The sequence below is a fragment of the Thalassophryne amazonica genome, chromosome 18 (assembly GCF_902500255.1).
Source record: "Thalassophryne amazonica chromosome 18, fThaAma1.1, whole genome shotgun sequence".
NCBI classification, from domain to species: domain Eukaryota; kingdom Metazoa; phylum Chordata; class Actinopteri; order Batrachoidiformes; family Batrachoididae; genus Thalassophryne; species Thalassophryne amazonica.
The window spans coordinates 54,200,488-54,220,457 of NC_047120.1; the positions used below are offsets into that span (position 1 = coordinate 54,200,488).

At 40.5% G+C, this 19,970-nt stretch overlaps 1 protein-coding gene and 1 long non-coding RNA gene across 2 annotated transcripts in view; one reads left to right on the forward strand and one right to left on the reverse strand.

Moving 5' to 3' along the window:
* Window positions 1–19,970, forward strand: part of LOC117530936 (ankyrin repeat and fibronectin type-III domain-containing protein 1) — a 322,495-nt gene that overhangs the window by 104,684 nt on the left and 197,841 nt on the right. Inside the window, exon 4 of the mRNA XM_034193900.1 lies at window positions 542–777. Within this exon, the coding sequence (XP_034049791.1) occupies window positions 542–777 (236 nt within the window). The remainder of the gene's footprint in view (window positions 1–541; window positions 778–19,970) is intronic.
* LOC117530937 overlaps window positions 1–19,970 on the reverse strand; it is a 94,133-nt gene that overhangs the window by 14,174 nt on the left and 59,989 nt on the right. Inside the window, exon 2 of the long non-coding RNA XR_004566485.1 lies at window positions 6,415–6,422. This is a non-coding gene — a long non-coding RNA (uncharacterized LOC117530937). The remainder of the gene's footprint in view (window positions 1–6,414; window positions 6,423–19,970) is intronic.

Below are 19,970 nucleotides of genomic sequence, written 5' to 3' on the forward strand. Positions count from 1 at the left end.
TTGAATTTGGCGAATGACGTAATGTAATCTTGACATGATGGACAATTACCACACATGCCATTGGCTCTGTAAGTGTCACTGCAGCTGTTTTAGGGGACTGATAGTCAGGCGGTGGACACTGACAGGACGTCTCACGGCTGTCAAATGTAAATGTTGAAAGTCTGCTGTGAATAGTGCAGACGTGCTGGAATGTGACAGCACATATCCATCTCTGTTGTGTGACTGTAAACCCGTCACAGAGGGAGGAAAATAAATGATTTCCTGCTCTTCATGATAGGGGGCCATCATCACTTGTGCCCAGTGCATGAATTATACTTAAGGGAATAAAGTTGCAGATAGTCAGTAATGTTTGCGTTTAATATAATTCACATTAAGGAGATGCTCATTACATTCAGGAAATGTTGCATGAAATCCATCGGGGACTAACAAAGGATGAAATGATGATTAGTGTAAACAGAAATTCATCATCTGACCTGTTTGTCTTCCTGCACTCTCATCTCACCATTCGTCATTTCCATTACTCCTTTCACCTCTTCTCCAGGAGAGCTGTGGCGTTTGGAAGACGACATGGAGAATGAGAATGAGCCTGAGAACGGCGGACGCACAGAGGCTCGGCCACGCTCGCAGTCACCCTTTTCTCACCTTCGTGCACGATCCGCCTACCTGCGTAAGAGCGTCTCTGCCGATGACAACCTCGACATGGGCTCGGACTACAGTTCAGCCACCACTGTCGAAGAAACGGCAACACGCGGCAAGAGCAAGCTGAAGAGGAAGTTTGTGAGTTGGATCTTACATTTAAAAAACATCAGGATAAAGTTTTTATAATAATAATAATTTATGAATTTATATAGCGCCAAATCATGACTAATCGCCTCAAGGCGCTTCACAAACATCATTTAAAAGCAGAATAAAATGAAATAAGATTAAAACACAATAAAAAAAAATTTAACCATAAAAAGGTAAAAGAAGTAAAATAAATAAAAGGAATTAAAAAAAGACACACAATCATATAAAATACTAAGGATAAAACAGGGAGAACAAATGTGTTTTCAGCCTGGCTTTAAAAGTCTCCACAGAGTCCGACTGTCGTATCTGCGCAGGCAGATCATTCCACAGAGCTGAGGCACGGTGATAGAAAGCTCTGTAACCCGCTGACTTTTTCTTCACCCTCGGGACACACAGTAGTCCTGCACCCTGTGAATGCAGAGCCCTAGCCAGCACATAGGACTCAACCAGGCCAGCCAGATAGGGGGGTGCCAGTCCATGAACAGTTTTATAGGCCAATAGTAATATTTTAAAATCCGATCTCAAAGAGACCGAAAGCCAGTGAAGGGATGCCAGAACCGGCGTAATATGGTCAAACCTTCTGCTTTGTGTCAGAAGTCTGGCAGCAGCATTTTGAATCAGTTGAAGACCCCTGATGCTGGACTGTGGTAAATCAGAAAACAAAGCATTACAGTAGTCCAATCTAGAAGAAACAAAAGCATGAATCAGAGTCTCAGCATCAGCCACAGACAAGATGGGACGAATCTTTGCTATATTTCTTAGATGGAAGAAAGCAGTCCTCGTAATGTCCCTAATGTGGAGGTCAAAAGACAACGTAGGATCAAAAGTTACCCCAAGGTTCCTCACTTTGTCAGTATGATGTATAACACATGAACCTAGGCTAAGCGCTAGCTGATCAAATTGATGCCGATGTCTTGCTGGACCAAGAACCATCATTTCAGTCTTATCAGAGTTCAAAAGTAGAAAGTTGCTAGACATCCCACTTCTCACTGCTGCAAGACAGTCCTGTAAGATTTTATGTGGACAGGATTTCCAGCAGCTCTCGGCATATACAACTGAGTGTTATCAGCATAGCAATGAAAAGCAACCCCAAAATGCCGCAAAATGTTCCCAAGGGGTGCCATATATAGGGAAAAAAGCAGGGGACCCAGAACGGATCCCTGCGGAACCCCGAACTTCATGCCCCTAAAATCAGAGGTAGTGTCATTGCACAAAACCCAGTGGGAACGACCAGACAGGTAAGATGTCAACCACGCAAGAGCAGTTCCAGTAATCCCGAAGCAGTTTTCTAGCCTACCAAATACAATATGATGATCAGCAGTGTCAAACGCAGCACTGAGATCCAGCAACATCAATACTGTAGTAGTATCCGAGTCCATTGCTTGCAGAAGATCATTAACTACTTTAATAAGTGCTGTTTCTGTGGAGTGATGTTTTCTAAAAGCAGACTGCAGTGGCTCAGAAAGGTCATTCTCAGTAAGATAGTCCACAAGCTGCCGTGAAACCACCTTTTCCAGAATTTTAGAGCAGAATGATAGATTTGATATCGGCCTATAATTTTTCAATACACCAGGATCACGATTGGATTTCTTGAGTAGTGGTTTAACCACTGCAGATTTAAAACAATTTGGAACAGATCCAGAGTTTAGTGAAAGGTTAACAATTTACAGCACAGTCGGCCAAAGAATGGGCCAAAGATCCTTAAACAATTTTGTTGGTATAGGATCAAATAAACAAGTTGTGCTTTTAGTAGACATCACGGGTTTTGTCATCACACCTAGTGAAATACTATTAAATTCCGTGAATCTAGGTAGCACCTCAGCGGTAGTCCCCAGCTCAGTAACTGGATACAATGACTGGACCAAATTATGCTGAGATGTGCTCAACCTAAAATCTTCTATTTTCTTTTCAAAGTAGTCCAGAAAGTCCTCTGTTGAAAAGGGAGAATGACCAACAGGTGGCTGTCCACGAATAAGAAATGCCACCGTATCAAACAAAAACTTTGAGTTATGCTTGTTTTTGTTCATCAATTCAGAGTAATAGGCCTGCTTCATAGCCAATAAAGCATGCTTATAATCTAAAATAGCTTCACACCATGCAAGGTGGAACACCTCTAGTTTGGAACTACGCCATTTCCTTTCCAACCCTCTAGCCTTCTGCCTAAGGTCATGCAAGTAACTGTTGAACCAAGGTGTCTGTGCCTTGGGAAGGCTTATCAAGTGTGGTTTTTAGCACCAAATTCAGACTATCCACAAGACTGTCTACCAACCGAAAATTCATCAAGCTTGAAGTTAAGATTTCTGGTAGTCTTGCTTCGAGTTCAGTCAAAGTTGAAGGTTTAATACGTCACCGCAATGATAGGCAAGGTTGTTGTTCCACTAAACGCGGCAGTGTAATTGTAAACCTAATAAGCGAGTGGTCAGAGACCGCTGATGTAAGAGGCAGAATGTCGATATTTGTGACAGCAAGGCCACGTGCAAGAACCAAATCCAGAGTATTACCACTGATATGCGTTGTATCATGAATGAACTGCTGAAATTCTAATACATCCATGATTTCCATAAATGATTTACCAAAGGGATCAGAGGGCTTATTTATATGAATGTTAAAGTCACCAATAATCAAAATGTTGTCTGCACTAGTTGAAAGACTAGAGATGAACGCGCCAAATTCATCTAAAAAATCAGAATATGGGCCAGGAGGCCTATAGACAGTGACAATATAACATAGCTGATTTCCAGTTTTATGACCTTGACAGTACGAGGTCTATTAGAAAAGTATCCGACCTTATTATTTTTTTCAAAAACCATATGGATTTGAATCACGTGTGATTGCGTCAGACAAGCTTGAACCCTCGTGCGCATGCGTGAGTTTTTCCACGCCTGTCGGTTGCGTCATTCGCCTGTGAGCAGGCTTTGAGTGAGGAGTGGTCCAGCCCCTCGTCGGCGATGCACGAAGCCTCTGCTCCTCTTTCCATGACAAAAACTCCTGTAACAGTGGAATGTGCCGTTCATTTCCAAACTGGACGCTGTGTTTTATCCGGGACGTCGTCTGACTAGCACAGGAATTGTGAAAAGACGTGGACATCAGCACTTTTTCGGCACATTGAGACAGACGTGCGGAGGAATTCCACGCATCGTGGCGGTGCCGCATTGCGCACAGCAGCGCCGTGATGAAGCCTCACGGGACATGTTCTGGCACGTCCAGGCACATCCACAATTTCTCGGATAATCACTCGAGGACAGCTGTTTGAACGCCATCTCAAAGCCTTGCTGTGAGACCAAAACGGAGGTGGTTTTGTCTCGCTCCAGTAGCGAATCCATCGTGACGCGCGAAGCCTCCGCTCAGCTTTCCATGACAAAATCTCTTGTTAAAAGTGAAATCTGCCGGAAAATGGTTGATGTCCAGCTCTTGTGATAACCAGAGAAATGGCACACGATGGTCACGGATCCAGACAGCCATCCGTTTAGAAATGAATGGTCGTTCAGCCTGTCGATGACGGCTTCGGAGCGCGGCACGCCCCACAGCCACTGGAGGCCGTCCTTAAAGCGACAGTAACACTCCTTATTCTCTTCCAAACCCGTAACATTTTCACTGAAAGCCAGATAAATTTTTCTAATGGTTTCCAGCTGCCAGTCTCTAACAGTTTCTGAAAAAATTCTGATGGAAAAAAAGCCCAAATCATTCCGCCATTTCCTGACAATGAAATCCGACGAGGGGCTGGACCACTCCTCACTCAAAGCCTGCTCACAGGCGAATGATGCAACTGACAGGCGTGGAAAAACTCACGCATGCGCACGAGGGTTCAAGCTTGTCTGACGCAATCACACGTGATTCAAATCTATATGGTATTTGGAAAAAATAATAAGGTTGGATACTTTTCTAATAGACCTCGTACTTAGCATCATGGGCATAACAGAGAATCAGATGCTCAAATGAAATATATTTATGACCCCCCACAGTTAATAAAGTAAACCTGGATTTATAAATAAAAGCAACACCCCCGCCTTTCCTCACATCACGTGAAACGTGACTAAAAGTGTACGCCGGTGGGCAGGCCTTATTCAGAGAAAGGACAGCTGTGGATTTAACCCAGGTTTCACATAACCCAGTCATATCCAGACGATGATCCACAATTAAGTCATTCACCAGCAATGACTTAAGAGACAATGATCTGATGTTAATGAGACCCAAAATAAGGATCTCGGTGGGTTCAACAGATTTTAATGAAGTCATGTGGAAGTTCAGCTCCTCAGCAGCCAGTGACGCAGCGTGTTTCAGCGGCCGGAGGAGCTCAGGTGAGACACCGCGTTTGCGAGCCCGCAGACGACAGCACCGGCGTAAAAACTCTGCAGCCCGGTGAGAGGCAGCAACAGGAAGCTGCAGCAAAAACGGGTACAGTTTTAGCGGAGCCGGTCCAGTGATCAGAGAGGACAGTCCAGGAACAACAGGACGAATCCAGCAGCTTCTCGTGCGCAGCGCACACTCCCACGCCCAAAAATATCGTCCATCCCAGAGGAGGCGAGGATCAGACCCTCTAGTGAAGGCTGCCAGGTAGAAATTAAATTTCACCAATGCACCTCTCTGCTTTCCGTGCCTTCTAAAGCGCCTCCTCCGGAGAGGAGCGCAAGGAAAACGGAGCAGGTGCAGCGGGACCTCCGCGAGCACAGGTGGCAGAGCAGGGCGGGGCCAGCAGCGGCTCATAAAGAGCATTAATGTCCAAGAGAGACTGACGATTATACACAACCAAGGCAGAGATGTCCCGGCAGAACACACAGAGCAAAAAAAAAAAAAAAAACAGCTGCAAATAACAAAAAACTCGACAAGCGGTAAAGACAGGGCTGACGGCATGCCAAACACACAGGCGCCATCTTGCCACTCCCTCCCATAGTTTTCCATAGTTTATACAAATACGTCGAACTACACAATCACTGTCTGAGTCATTTATGTACATTTTGAAATAAAATAAATTAATTCTGACCACACGCGAGTATACACACACACACACACACACACCACATCTGTGAACTTGCACAACATTGAATTCAAGTAGATACGATCTGAATTCAGATGAAAGAAATTCAGATTTTAACCACACTGCTATGACTCTTTATATAATGGCTGAGTGGATCCTTGTCATTTGATTGGTGCTTTGTATGTCACATGACATGGATTATTCGTCCCATTTGTGTTGCATTGCATTTAGAGTGCAGCTTGTTTCCATTTAGAGTGCAAATTTGGTTCCATTCGTTTGGTACTATTGCACTCTGCATACATGTGCACACACACAAACACACACGTGCGCACATCCACACATGCATGCGTGCACACAAACGTGCACGCACGCACACACAAAACAAATCCACTGCGCTGTCTGGAGGCTGTTGGCAGGAAGTTGGAATGAAAAGCTGGACTAATTTCTTTGTTCACTGCACCGAGGATGTACACAGTCAATTTTTTTTTGGTAGTACACACACGCACAAGCGCCGACCCGGTTGCATGTGTGCTCGCGCGTGGGACAACAACTTTACCAAGACGATTTGATTGAGCTAACTGATGCTGCCAATTCTTGTAACACACACACATACAAAATCCATTCTGACATGATTTTTGGCTGGACTGAGGAACTACACAGTCTTTTTTTTTTCTTTTTTCTTATGCAAGTCTGAAGTCAGTGCACAGCATCACTGGACTACTACACGTCGCAATTTGTACTTTAGCAGCAGTGGAACACCAAAATGTAAGTCCCTTTTCTGTTGTTTATAAATTAATGAAATATAAAATGACAAGGATCTATTTTAGCTGTTATATAAAACAAATAATGAATGTTTTACATTCTTTCAATGGTACAAAATGAGGCAAAGCCTCGTTGAATGGTATCTTCCAGCTTTCACCTAATGAAATATTTGTGCCATTGATCTCATAAACATTCATTATTTGTATAATGACTGGCTTTTAGTATGTGTAGTCACAGTGAGAGTGTGAAATTACTGTGATTTTTACATGAGGCTAAAATATGGTCATCGGGTATTGCAAAGACTTTGTGTCTGTCTGGCTGTGCTCAGCATAACTGTATTCCTATTGCAGCCAAGGTCTTCAAATTCACAGGGAACATTCTTGGGACACAGACCTTGGACAAGTTCATAGTGGCTAACCTTGACCTGTTTTAAGTGGTCAAAAGGTCACATTCTGTTTCCTATTTTTGTGCTCATACGGCCGATGGTATTTTAGCATTGCGTTATATTTATTAATTGCTTTCATTTGTGCATTTTGGTCTCTACCACTGTCAGTGGATCTCTTAGTCTTTTAATTCCATATATATATATATATATATATATATATATATATGGCACTGTGCAAAAGTTTTAGGCATCAAAACTTTTATTTATTTCTTAATTTTTGACAGATTTTCATACTTTTTAAAGGTTTTATGATGCGTTAAACGTGCCTAAAACATTTGCACAGTACTGTATATGTTTTAGATTGGCCTTAATTTGTCTCCATGACAACTTATTGCCCCTTATCTGAGCCTAGGTCATTAACATAAAAAGTAGGATTATTCTGCTAAAGACAGGCTCTGTCTTTATGATTATTTTCTAAAATCACACCGGGCTGGTATCAAACCAATAACACGACAGCTCTGCCAGCTCTGGCTAGCTGCAAACCATTTATCAGCGATGAAAGGTTTCCATATTTTCCCACATATCTGTTTTTGGCTGATGTGATATACTCTAGTAGACAGATGTAGCTGTGGTTATTTTCTTAGTTTTCTGAGGATGGTGTGCTCAAGCGACAGATGGCCCGACATGAAATTCACTCAGTTCGATAGGAAATCTGTCTGGGACTGTACTGTTTGCTATATATCTGTGGAATAAAAATCTCCCTGACCTGGTATCAGGACATTTGTGTTCCATTATAGAGTTTGGACTATTTAACAAAACTGGAGTCTTTGTGTCACATCAGCTAAGCTAATCTTGTAGCTACTGTATATTGCATCAAAGAGCTGTGACAACATTTTTTTGCAATTTTATCAAGTGTTTTATCAGTATCCATTACTTTTCATTATTATCAGCTTAACACCAAACAGATAATGTTCCTGCAGAAGTTATCATAGCTAAGCTTGCATGATGTTAGCACTGTCTTCTGGTAACTTTAATGCTGGTTATCAAACGTGAGTACATTCAGGGTGAATACTCAGTACAGGTGGGCAATACTCGTTAGTGTTAATTATATAGGTTTTAAACATTTTATTTTTAAGTTATATTGTGTCTGTTTATTTGTTTGTATCTCAAGTGTCTCTTAAACAGCACTGAAATGAGAGGCTCTACCTCAAATTTGTTGTCGTTTTGCACAATGACAATTAAAGATATTCTGATTACCGCCACCAACTGGACAGGCATGTGCAGCAGCAGACTGACAAACAAGTAAAATTCCTGTATTGAAAATACGATTTAAGTAAAACAACAAAAGTACAACACTCAAAATATTCTTAAAATACAAAATGTAAAAGTACTCATTATGTTGATTGCCCCAATTCAAAATATATTATACTAGAGCTCTTGGTGAAACTATTGCCCCCACTTTAATGGTAAGATAGGTGAAGATATTGCTCCATTTTAAGAATCTTGATATAGGTTGCTGTGGGACACTGCCAACAATGACCAACCAGTTGCTTATATTAGTAGATTATTGGATTTTATTTCAGATTGTTCAGTGACACTGAAATGTATATACCTTTCTAATAAATCTAATAATGCTTAATATGGATCACTTTTGGTATATTTTCAAACCTTTTGTATTTTACTAATAGTTTGCAACATAATGCACCACAGACTATACAGAAATGCAAAATTTCCTGGCCTGGGGGAGTTCGTCCTGATCCCTTGTTGCTTTGGCTCTTTTAATTGTGGCCATCCTTATGGTCTTCCATACTCATCACAAACATTTAGGTTTTTTCCTGATCTCACTTTCTTCACTGATTCATACAGATCTTTCTTGCTACATTTGATCTAATCTGACAGGGTTGTCTGTTTAAATTGAATTATTTCTCAGGAATATTCATAAATGTCATTTTTTGGAGTGGTCTGTGCTATGGTGCTGAATTTTATACAGGGTCATGAGGGTCAGGATTCCACATATGGGTGGTGAACTTGTCAAGTGTTCATTAAAGATAGAAGACCTCTGTATTGTGCTTTGACCATTGGATCAAGTAACTAGAGACCTCATTACCAGACCTAACTTTGTAATAGATTCTCCTCTGTCAAGGGTGCAACAGAACACCAGCTCGGTTGGAGAATAATCTGGAGTCTATAGGTAGAGTTAATAGCGTCCTTCTCTTTAGTACACTAGAGACAGTTTGACTTGCTTGTGCTCTTTTTAAGATTCCTTGGACGTCGCCAAAACTTGAAAGGAGATATTAACTTGATGACACCTTTTTGACTGAAAACTGGAGCGGGGGAATTCATTTTTCTTTGATGATCTTCAGATATTCTACTTCACTGGCAATTGAGAAATGTCTAGCCCTAGCAGAACTTGTGACAAAATTGGAGTTATTCTTGGCTACTCTCGTGCATGCATGAGCCAGACTGATTTGGAATCCAAAATCGAGCCTGGAGATGCATCACTGATATGAAAGCTTGCAGCTCTGTCATCTTCACTTGAAAAGCTAACTACATCTATCAAAGCATACTGGGAAGAGCAATGGATCTGATGACCTGCCGCTTGTGTTTTGGGGTGAGATTTAATGCAGTCTTTTATCTAATATAATACCAACCAGCATTATATGTGCTGATTACATCATTCTTTTGCCTCAGTAAACATTCAGGCAAGTTTTACACAATTTCATACATTAACCTGATGCTTTTCCCCCCCACTGTCTCTTTGTGTGTCTTTTAGAAATGCGACCCCACAGGGGCTGTAGTTCTGCCAACCAGACTAAAAAACATAATAAAAGCTCATCACACAACAGGTTATATAAGCAGTTTGAACATTTAGCAAAATGCTGTTTTTTTTGTTTGTTTGTTTATTTCCACTTACAAAAACAAAAGTATTTTTTCAAAACTTGGAGGGAAGTTTTTGTTTTTTTAATTTTTATAATAAAAATTATGTCTCCCACATAACTTATTCATACTCCCTGTCTCTTCTCTTATCTCCTGTTTGCACTGTGTTCTTTCCTTCTGTTTTTGCTTTCTAGCCAAGCTGCCGTGTTGGCATGTTTGGAACGGATGGAAGGAGAATATGTTTACGATGGCTCATTGTTGCTCGTGACTTATATGCTTTTGGAGAGTCAATTACTTCATGAAAATTACACGGACAAAAACAACAACAGATCAGCCCGCTGGCTCGCTCAAACAGCACTTAAGCTGCATTGAACTGTTTTACTCCGGAGAGATGCAGCACTGTCAGTTCATGAAAGCAGCTGTGCGTCAGTATCAGGACAGTGATGCAGTGTATTAAAGGACTGTGTAGCCGTTTGTGCCGGTGGGACGCAAAGAAAAGAGGATTAGACAGTAGTTTCACTTCAAGGTGCATATTTATTGAATCCTTGAGACGTGGTGATAAAGAGAGGATGTGTGTGTGATTGCACATTAATTTTGTAAGTGATCTGTGTGAACATACGAGTGAAGGAGTGTAATTTATTTATCCATTTATTCATAGGACCTGCTGCTAAGAGACCTAAGAGCTGCTAAGAGCGGGTCCTATGTTCCACCTAGCACAAAGTAGTGCCAGTGGTGGTTTTCATGTTCTTTAAATTGCAGGTCTACATGCACTCAGTTGTGTGCCCATGGGTGTGTTGGTTTAAAAATGGGTGTGGTGAGGTGCGTTGCTCTCGGGTATTATCAAAAAGGGATTGTGCTATGGACCAGCAAAATCCTGGTCTCAAGTTCAAATAAAAATACAAACTTTAATAACTCCGGTTTGTACCATATTTTTATGTTGGTCTTCTTCCTCCTTGGGTTGGCTGATGGGCATATCTGAGATGAAGCTGGTCACCTCATGGATTGTCCTGATAACAGATGGAAAAATGGTGATATGGGCAGGGGGGTGATAATCCATTTTCATAGGTATTCCATAATTTAAACATGGATTGAAACAAAAAATGTAGACTGCAACAATCGGTATTTGTGAGTAAGGTCTCTCAGAAAGGCCAGCTGAACCAGCTGTGCTTTCCTTGGATGGTGCTTGGACTGACAGTGATCAGTGAAGACATTTTTGCTTGTGAGTGGTTGAGCCTTTTGCAGATGCTCCTTTTATACCCAATCGTGACACTCACCTGTTTCCAATTAGGTGTTCTTTGAGCATTTGTCAACTTTCCCAGTCTTTTGTTGCCCCATCCCAACTTTTTTGAAATGTGTTGCAGGCAACCATTTCAAAATGAGCAAATATTTGCACAAAAAGTGTATCAGTTTGAACATTAAATATTTTGTGTTTCTGGTGTATTCAGTTGAATATAGGTTGAAGAGGATATGCAAATCATTGTATTCTGTTTTTATTTACATTTTACACAACATCCCACCTTCATTGGAATTGAAAGTACAACCCCTTCACCCACGGTGCTCAGATTCCATGCTACAGAAACAGCTATGTTGATTTGAAAATGCTGCAAATGCATTTGCACAGTGTTGTTTTGACTGTGCGGCATGGATTATCAAGATAGGGCCCAGAGTGGTGGTTGCTTTTTGTACGTTTCTAAGTGATAACAAGAGCAGGTAGGAGTTAGGAGAGACAAATACAGATGTGTTTGCAAGTTTGTTCACCTACATTGTGGTGAAAGTTAATTACCTACTGTAAGAGTATCATCACATCTCCAGCAACCTTCTGTAATCTATCACACTCAGAGTCCAACATGTTTCATCCCCAAGGTCACATTTCCATTTCATAGGCACAGAACTCCGTGCAAAATCAAGTTTTTTTATATTTCAGGTTAAAATTGCAAGCATTGAAAAAGAAACAGCGCATGACTATCTAAGGGGTCTAATCTAATCTTTAATCTGTCCCCAGCGCACGTTCACTGTAGTGCACCATAAATAGATGCGAGTGTCCATGATTACTTATTATTATTAGCTTTATCTGGCCAGCACTGCATTGTGCAGTGATACTGGAGAAATAATGGTTGCCTCCAGCACAACCTGAATTTGTCACCTGATAACATCACTCAGTGCAACTCCTGTTCCACCTCATTCTTCATGCCATTCTACAATATTGCGGTGAGTTCTGAGCACACTTCTAAAGTCACCTTCATGCCCCTGGAAGTGTTGTGACGCTTTTTTTTTTAAAGAGACATACCTGAAAGATGTAACCCTTTAGAAAAAGAATAATGTCTGCTACTGCGGTACCAAATCTTCATTTCATAGGTCACATGACCTTTCACCTTGAAAGGTTAAACTCGATGTCATAACTGTTGGACTGAAACAGTTCCTCTGTGAAAGGGTTGTGTGTTAGTCAAGGATAAAGTGGTTCAATTTTGGACAGAACATGACCTGAGATGACACAGGGAGGAAATAGAATTTTCTGCACTTTTGACAAACAGGAAAACTAAACATATCGCAAAAAAAAGCTGCTTTATGTGTCTGTCTGTTTTTATGGGTGTGATGATGAAGAAGTGGGACGAAGTGTTTACCGCTGTCTGTTTGTGTGCACGCGCCTCTGGGAGCTTTATTTAGGCGCTGCTGGGTTTGATTGTGTGTGACGGTGTGATTGCACTCAACATAATAGACGCGAACTGAGGAGCAAGCTAACTACATAATCACCGCGATTATTATTTCACATCAGATCCATTCTGCTGATTGAATAGCCGTAAGTGTGTAATGCTTTGTCCGCATTTATTTTGCAGTACTTTGGTCTGTGTGTTATTTATTTATTAAATGGCACAAGGGGAGTCTATTTCACTTCAGTTTATTCATGGAACAGGGAATGGAAATTTCCTGAAGAAATGCTGTGAATCAGCGGCGGCTGATGATGAAACCCGACTGGAAACGCCACATGATAAATTGCAAAAAGACCATGTGCATTTATTTTCACGTACATGGAGAATTCTGTAAGCAGGGTTCCGGCCGTGAACTCAGTGGTGTTTGTTTGGCCTCAATGAGAGAATGATATTCAGCCTGTTGGCTGTCTGTTCTCTCTATGTCACTCTTTCCGCTGCTCCTTCACCATCAGAAAACAGACACAGAGTGGGCTCATTCTTAAATTATTCATGAATGGACTTCGCACAGACGAAAGCTAGCCAGAGAACATCTTTTCATAAATACAGATTTTGCATAGTGAAATAGCATTGGCTGGATTTTAATAGAGAGCTTAGATGGCTCAGACGTGGCGCCGTCAGTTCACGCTGACCTGATCGCCTTGTTAAGCACCATTTTCCCCTGATGTAAGGACGTGGCATACCTATTCAAAGGTTTCCATCAATACATCATTTAAAAAGGATCAGAATCAACACAGTCTGAGAACATGTTCACAAAATAGTTATGTGTCTGAAATTCATGAATACCAGATCTTTTCCTGTCTTGCTTGGAGAGAAAGAATTGTCTTTCCGCTTGGCACCATCCACACACATTTGATTTTGAAACAGTTCTGAGCCACAGACAATCTTTGCTTATAATTCTCACTACTGCATACGTATAGTCACATCTTGGACACCATAGAGAACCGGTATTATTTGTCTTATTTTTAAGAGATTTACAGTCAGCCGTTCTTAAGTTTGCACTCTAACTGGCACAGCCAGCATTAAAAAAAAATAAATAAATAAAAAAAATACATCCAATAAGTGCAAACCAGACTGGACAAATAAGGAGCAAATAATAAATATATACCTTGCAACACAACAGCAAACCACAGAGTTTACTTCTTAAGCGGCACAGAGCAGTCACGGAGTATATTATCCTGCTGTCCAACGCTGCTTCGGGCTTCACAGGGCCTTTTTTATGCTTTGGTATTTCAAAGTTCCACATTACAGTCATTAATCATCTGATTGCTGTTGTTATCTTTGTTTCTTTTGGTTCTTTCATTTGTCCATCCACAGTCAGTAAGCCTGTAACCACAGACATCACTAACCAACTAACTAGGTAGCTGTGCGAACTGTTTCAAAGTCCTGTGTTCACACCACAGCTGTCCTTTTGAGATCCTGATCCTGCCGGCGCTTTCTCTCCAAGTCTTCATGGTCACACTCTTGAAAAATTGGATTCATTTGCACAGCAAATAAAATGCATGGACGTCAAGTATTATTAACAATCATGACTGGAAAAATAAACCAAATGTTGACAAAGCAATGCATTTTCCTATATGCAGTAGGGGGAATTGTTATGTCTTTCAGAGACTTGTGGGTGGTCCTGATTTTCGGCACTAAGTGACTCTTTGATGCATTGTCAAGCCAAGTCAGGTCTGTGAACATGCCCCGGTGTGTCAAAGGTCAGCTGCAGCCATGTGAAATATGGGCATCACCTCGGCTTTCTCCAGATGCTTGACTTCTCAACATTGAAGCACCTACTCACTGGATGAGAAAAATGTCTCATGTGGCTAAAATGTCACAGTTGATGCTGCTCATCAAGTAGGTGATACTCCTCATCTGAGTAACCATTAATTTGACGCAAAGACATTTAAGTGGGACTCAAAGATACTTCAAAGGATGTAGTATTAAAGACATCCATTTTATATATGCAGCATCTAGTGTAGCATGCGTGGCAGGCGGTGGAACAAAGCAGGGCATTCAGCTGAGAACACAGCGGGTGGGATCATCACGACGACGTGTGTGCAAATGCATGAATCAAAGTCATGCACATGTGTGTCACTGCACCTTATGCCGCTGAGCTCCACAACCCTAAGTACCCAGTCCAAGCAAGCATTGAAGTCTTAATGTGGTATTATTAAATACTGTATATATACTGGACAAACCCTCCATGACGTCATCCATAGGTTTTCTATAGATACCTGGAAGTGCCTTTTTGCTTAACTTATTCCATAAACTGGTAAGGAGGTGTGATGTAGGCAAGACCCTGCTTGACCAGGGCGGGATGAATGAAGCCCAAACATTCCCCCATCTGGTAGTTACCAAACAAGATAAAACTTACAGGCTCGTCTTGGTTTAGATGTGTATTCAATCATATTTTTGGGGTCTGGCCGTTGGTTTTCATAATGCGTAGCCTTGGTGTGGACATTAAAAATTATGACCTGCTTATTTTCTCAGTAATCATGGATTAACTGAACCTTCAGGCTGCTAAATGTCCTGCAAGTTTAAGCAACATGAAAATTTAAAATCAAGGACAAGTAACCACACAACAAGCCCTATAATTACAGATATTTCCAGTAAAATGTTTAGAAATGACAGACACGATCTTCCACAACACATTTGTCAAGATGTACTAATTCATGACAGAATATGGGGAAATTTATTGCATATTGAATTGTTTACAACAGAAATGTGCTGTATTTTTTTAGAAAATGCAGATGCAAATGTTTTACATTTTGTTGAGTAATAATGGAGTGTTAGTGCATAATGTGTTGTTGCGTGTTCTGTGTACACGTATGGTGGGATGACCTATGAAGTATTAGCATGAAAACATGGTGCTTTCATATGCACAAACGCTGGCAGGATGGCACACACAGATTGACAATTTGGCTGTGCTCCTCAGCTGTCTAATTTCCAGTAGCTTCGATAGAAACAGGATACAAGGTGCAGCCTCCAGGCCTTTATGGCATTAGCACAGTAATTACTGGGGGTGATGATTTGGTTCATGAATAGCCAAGGGACACCAGGGTGATTAGAAGTGCTGTAAGGTGTTCCTGTTGCACCTGGAATGTGTTTGTGGTGCCTCTCTTTTGCTTTTTCTATATTACATTCAATTTGGGTGATAATGACACATGGAATCAGAATGTTGGGTTGTTTCAAAACTCCGTGGTTACTTTGGTCATGACGTCTAATTGTCATAATTATGCCTAATCGTACTCCATAGTAGGTGGGTTCACATTACCCTCCAAATTGCACAAACCAAGGTGGCGTACTGAAAATAGGCTTATTGGAAACGTGTATTCTGGGACAAAAACAAAACTGAAAATTGCAAAAAGGTTTTTAGGTGTGGATGAAGTAAGAGATGGAGAGCTTGTCAAAGATTATAAGAGATAAGGTTACAGCAATACTGAATTTAAAAATGTAATGTCAATATTTACTGACTTACTGATGTGTCACCATGACATTCGAAATTACATTTCTCGCGAGAGCCTCGCACGAAAGACCGTTATCATGAGATGAGATTCAAACACTCGATGGAAATGCTGTTATTTCGCAACTGTTTTGTGTGTGTGTGTGTGTGTGTGTGTGTGTGTGTGTGTGTGTATGTGTGTGTGTGTGTGCATTTTGAAAATATCACTCAGCCTTTATGCAAATCTGTACTGGAAACCCAGCTAGTGTTTGATTAAGCTACATATCTAGCTACAGCCTTGTCTATAAGTATTCAGACAGTGACAATTTTTGTAATTTTTCCCTCTGTACACCAACACAATGACATTGAAATAAAACCATCAAGATGTGCTTGCAGTGTGACTTTTAGCTTTAATTCAAGGGGTTTATGAAAATACCACATGAAAAAACACATCACTTTTACAGTCACTTTTCTTTAGACGAGGGTGGTCCTGATTAAGGTCATAGCTACAGCGCCAGGTAGACCAGTCATTCACCTTGACACCGCTGAAGACTGATACACTAAATATGTCTTGTGCTTCATTAACAGCAGTCATTAAGAGATACAAACAGTACGGTGCCCTATGGTAAATCTGTCTTGAAAACCGAGTGATTGTGCCTAAAGGAGACAAGTGAGGGAAGCCACCAAGACACTCATGACACCAACGGGTTATGGGCTTCTGTGGCTGTAATTGGAGTTTGTCTGTTGTATTACCGATTATAACACTGTATGATGACGTAGAATAAAGAAGGATTTTGTTTTAAAAAATATATATAAAAAATAGACACTTTCAGCTACTACTTGCCAAAAGGCACATGGCGACTCAAGCCTGTATTTGAAATTTCTTGTGTGAAAATCCTTCTTTGTGCTGCTCCACCATTCACTGACACGGCAGTTAGGTCTATGGACTGCTGAAAGTACGGTCTGTTTCTTGTGCGGCATTTGTGCCATATTGGCACGTCTCCATCGGAGCACTTTCTTTGATACTCCACGCTGGCTTCCTCTTACTGTGCTCTGTACAGTCTGTTATTTATAGCACATTCAGGGGGAAGTTTTAATTTGTATTCATTTTACTGCATACCGACTACTTCTCAGCTCCATTACACCATAACACATCTCAGCTCTGGCTCGAACCAGCTGTGCAGTATTGAGCTTTTTTGAGTGTTGGACTTTATTATTTATAAATTAAATTTGATAGTGTGTTTTTTTAATAATGAAAGCAAGTATCATAGTAATGCACCAGCTCACATAGCAGCAGCAATTAAAAAATTAGTCCTTTATTCCTGGTAGTTCATATTAAATTTCTTTCAATATTATGAAATATTTGCTGCTGCTCGCACCTGTGATTGTTGTGCATTCTATTGCTGGCCACATGGTGGCAGCAGAGTGCTACACGAGAAATTATACATTTTAGAACCTGGGCTTGCTCATCTGCTCTGTGTGTGTGTGTGTGTGTGTGTGTGTGTGTGTGTGTGTGTGTGTGTGTGTGTGTGTGTGTGTGTGTGTGTGTGTGTGTGTGTGTGTGTGTGTGTGTGTGTGTGTGTGTGTGTGTGGTTGAACTGTTACCTGGGTGGTGCTTGAGGTTTTTTTTTTTTTTTTCCTGGTGACTCATTCATCCTGAGATGACTAACACATAGACACCAGAGCTTACGGTCATAACCGCCACCGGAGCCAGGGTTTGGCTGCCGACGGCCTTTGAACATTCATTATCTACGGAGTCTTTTATTGGAATGCACAGCAGCAGGCAACCAAAAAAAAAAGGAGAGAAACAAGCAAGACCCATGGGTACTTTGTGAAAAACAACACATTGGTGTTTTTGTTTGTTTAGCATTCCAAAGCAGAACACAAGTTGACAATCATCGCTGCAAAGACTGAAATCACAGCTCTGAGTCAGCTTCATAAGCTTCTCTCACTCTTCTGTCACTTTCTCCTGTGATGATGATGAAAATAAGTCTGTCCAAATGATTAGTAGAATACACAAAGACAGCAACAATAACGTGTGATTTTTCTCAGTTGATGACAGACTTCGACAAACGAACATCATGGCCTTAAAATGCACATATAATTATATTTTTTTGGTGGGGGGGGGGGGTGTGTCTGTGAGAATAACCACAATATGGGGCTATAACAATTTACTGTTAAGACTCAGTAATCAATTTTAAAGTAATTAATGTGACTCTATTGGTACAAGGACTCCTGAATCGGTCCAAATGCACTGTGAAATAGGTTGATGGCTCAATATTAAAGTTATGAATTAGTTGAGTTAATCTTGTCTCACTCCTAAAAGTTTCCAAAGTTGACACTAGGATTTTGCAAGACTCATCACAGGAAGGTTTAATTGAACAATAGCTTTCAGTTCACAGTTTGTGAATGCATTCAAACTGGTTCAGAACAGTAAAGTAGCTATGTATGGCAGTGTATATTCAATGTTTATGTTTACTAGTGCAGTGCTGTAAGAAGATTTTTTTAATCATATGTGTGTGTGTGGGGGGGGGGGGGGGTGTGCAAATATCACTTGCTCTGCAAAATAATAAAGAGCATGACTGATTCAGTTTGGTGTTGGCATATCAAATGAAAAATGATGACCAACAAAGAAAGATATCAGTTAATACATTTGGTTGCTGTCATTTGATGATTAACTTCACACTGTTCAAGGTGGTTATCATTAGCTGTCTAACTTGGCAGTAGTTGGTGATAGAGTAAGGTAGCGTTCCTAGCCACAAACTAATTCCATGCTTTCTTAAATTCAAATGAGAGACAACATTAGTTATTTAATTAAGTGTTGAAGCTTGAAGTAGAATAGTGCAAGGATACAGGATAGTGCAAGGATTATTAGTGCGTGTGTGTTGGGGGATGGTCCCAAAAAAAACTTCTTCAAACTAAAGGTTTTGAAAATAAATCCCCAAAAACATTATAAAAGATTGTGTTGATAATAAGCATAGTTTATGTCATTCGGGTCTAGGTTTTGATTGATATGTTATATTGTATTATTATTTGAATATTGTTTTTTATATTGTTTTAAGAAATCTGTTTTTATTATCAATTATATGTAAATAAAAGGATTCCTATTAAACAGATTATTGGAAGAGACTTGGACAAAATTAAACAGAACATTTAGAATATTTGAAACTAGTCCACCTCCTGACCACAGTTTATTTAAACTTGAACTCACAGCAAATATAAGCTTTTATTCAGTTTATGTACTTACTGAAATGTTGTACAAATAGTGGGAAATTTGTCAGTGTTAGCAAAATGTCTTCTCAGTGTTGTCAAGTTAAACTCAGTCGCAAGGAACACTGATAGCATGCCTTTCACAGTATTTGCTAGGGTGCTGGCATTAAACGTTTTATTGTGAAATGGTGCAAGCAACACAAACTATCTGATGTTGTTTAACTTTGCTACCAGTAACATCAGTGAGTCATGCCATCTTGGAAGTACAAATGTCAAGATAAAGGTTTCAAAATAAAGGTTTTGAAAATTAATTCTCAACATTTTCATAATAAAGGAGGCACATCATCGTACTATGCACAAGCTATATCCGAGAGCTGAGTGCGATCTGACAGATAGAGAGATATGCTTATTGCTTTACAGATAGATGGTAATGCGTATTTCTCCATATTCACTCCAAGCGGGGTATGAGAGAGCTACCTTTTTTGTTGTTTTTTTTTTTGTATGTACGAGGTCTGTGAGAAAAGTATCCGACCTTTTTATTTTTTTCAAAAACTATATGGATTTGAATCATGTGCGCTTGCATAAGACAAGCTTGAACATTCGTGCGCATGCGTGAGTTTTTTCACGCCTGTCGGTTGTGTCATTCACCTGTGGGCAGGCTTTGAATGAGCACTGGTCCACCCCCCTCGTCGGATTTTTATTGTTTAGGAATGGCGGAGCGACTGCCGCTTTGTTCCATGAAAATTTTTTCAGAAACTCTGCCAGACAGCCAGATGGAAACCATTTGGAAGATTCAGATGGCTTTCGGTGAAGATTCTATTGGTATCACACAGATTAAGG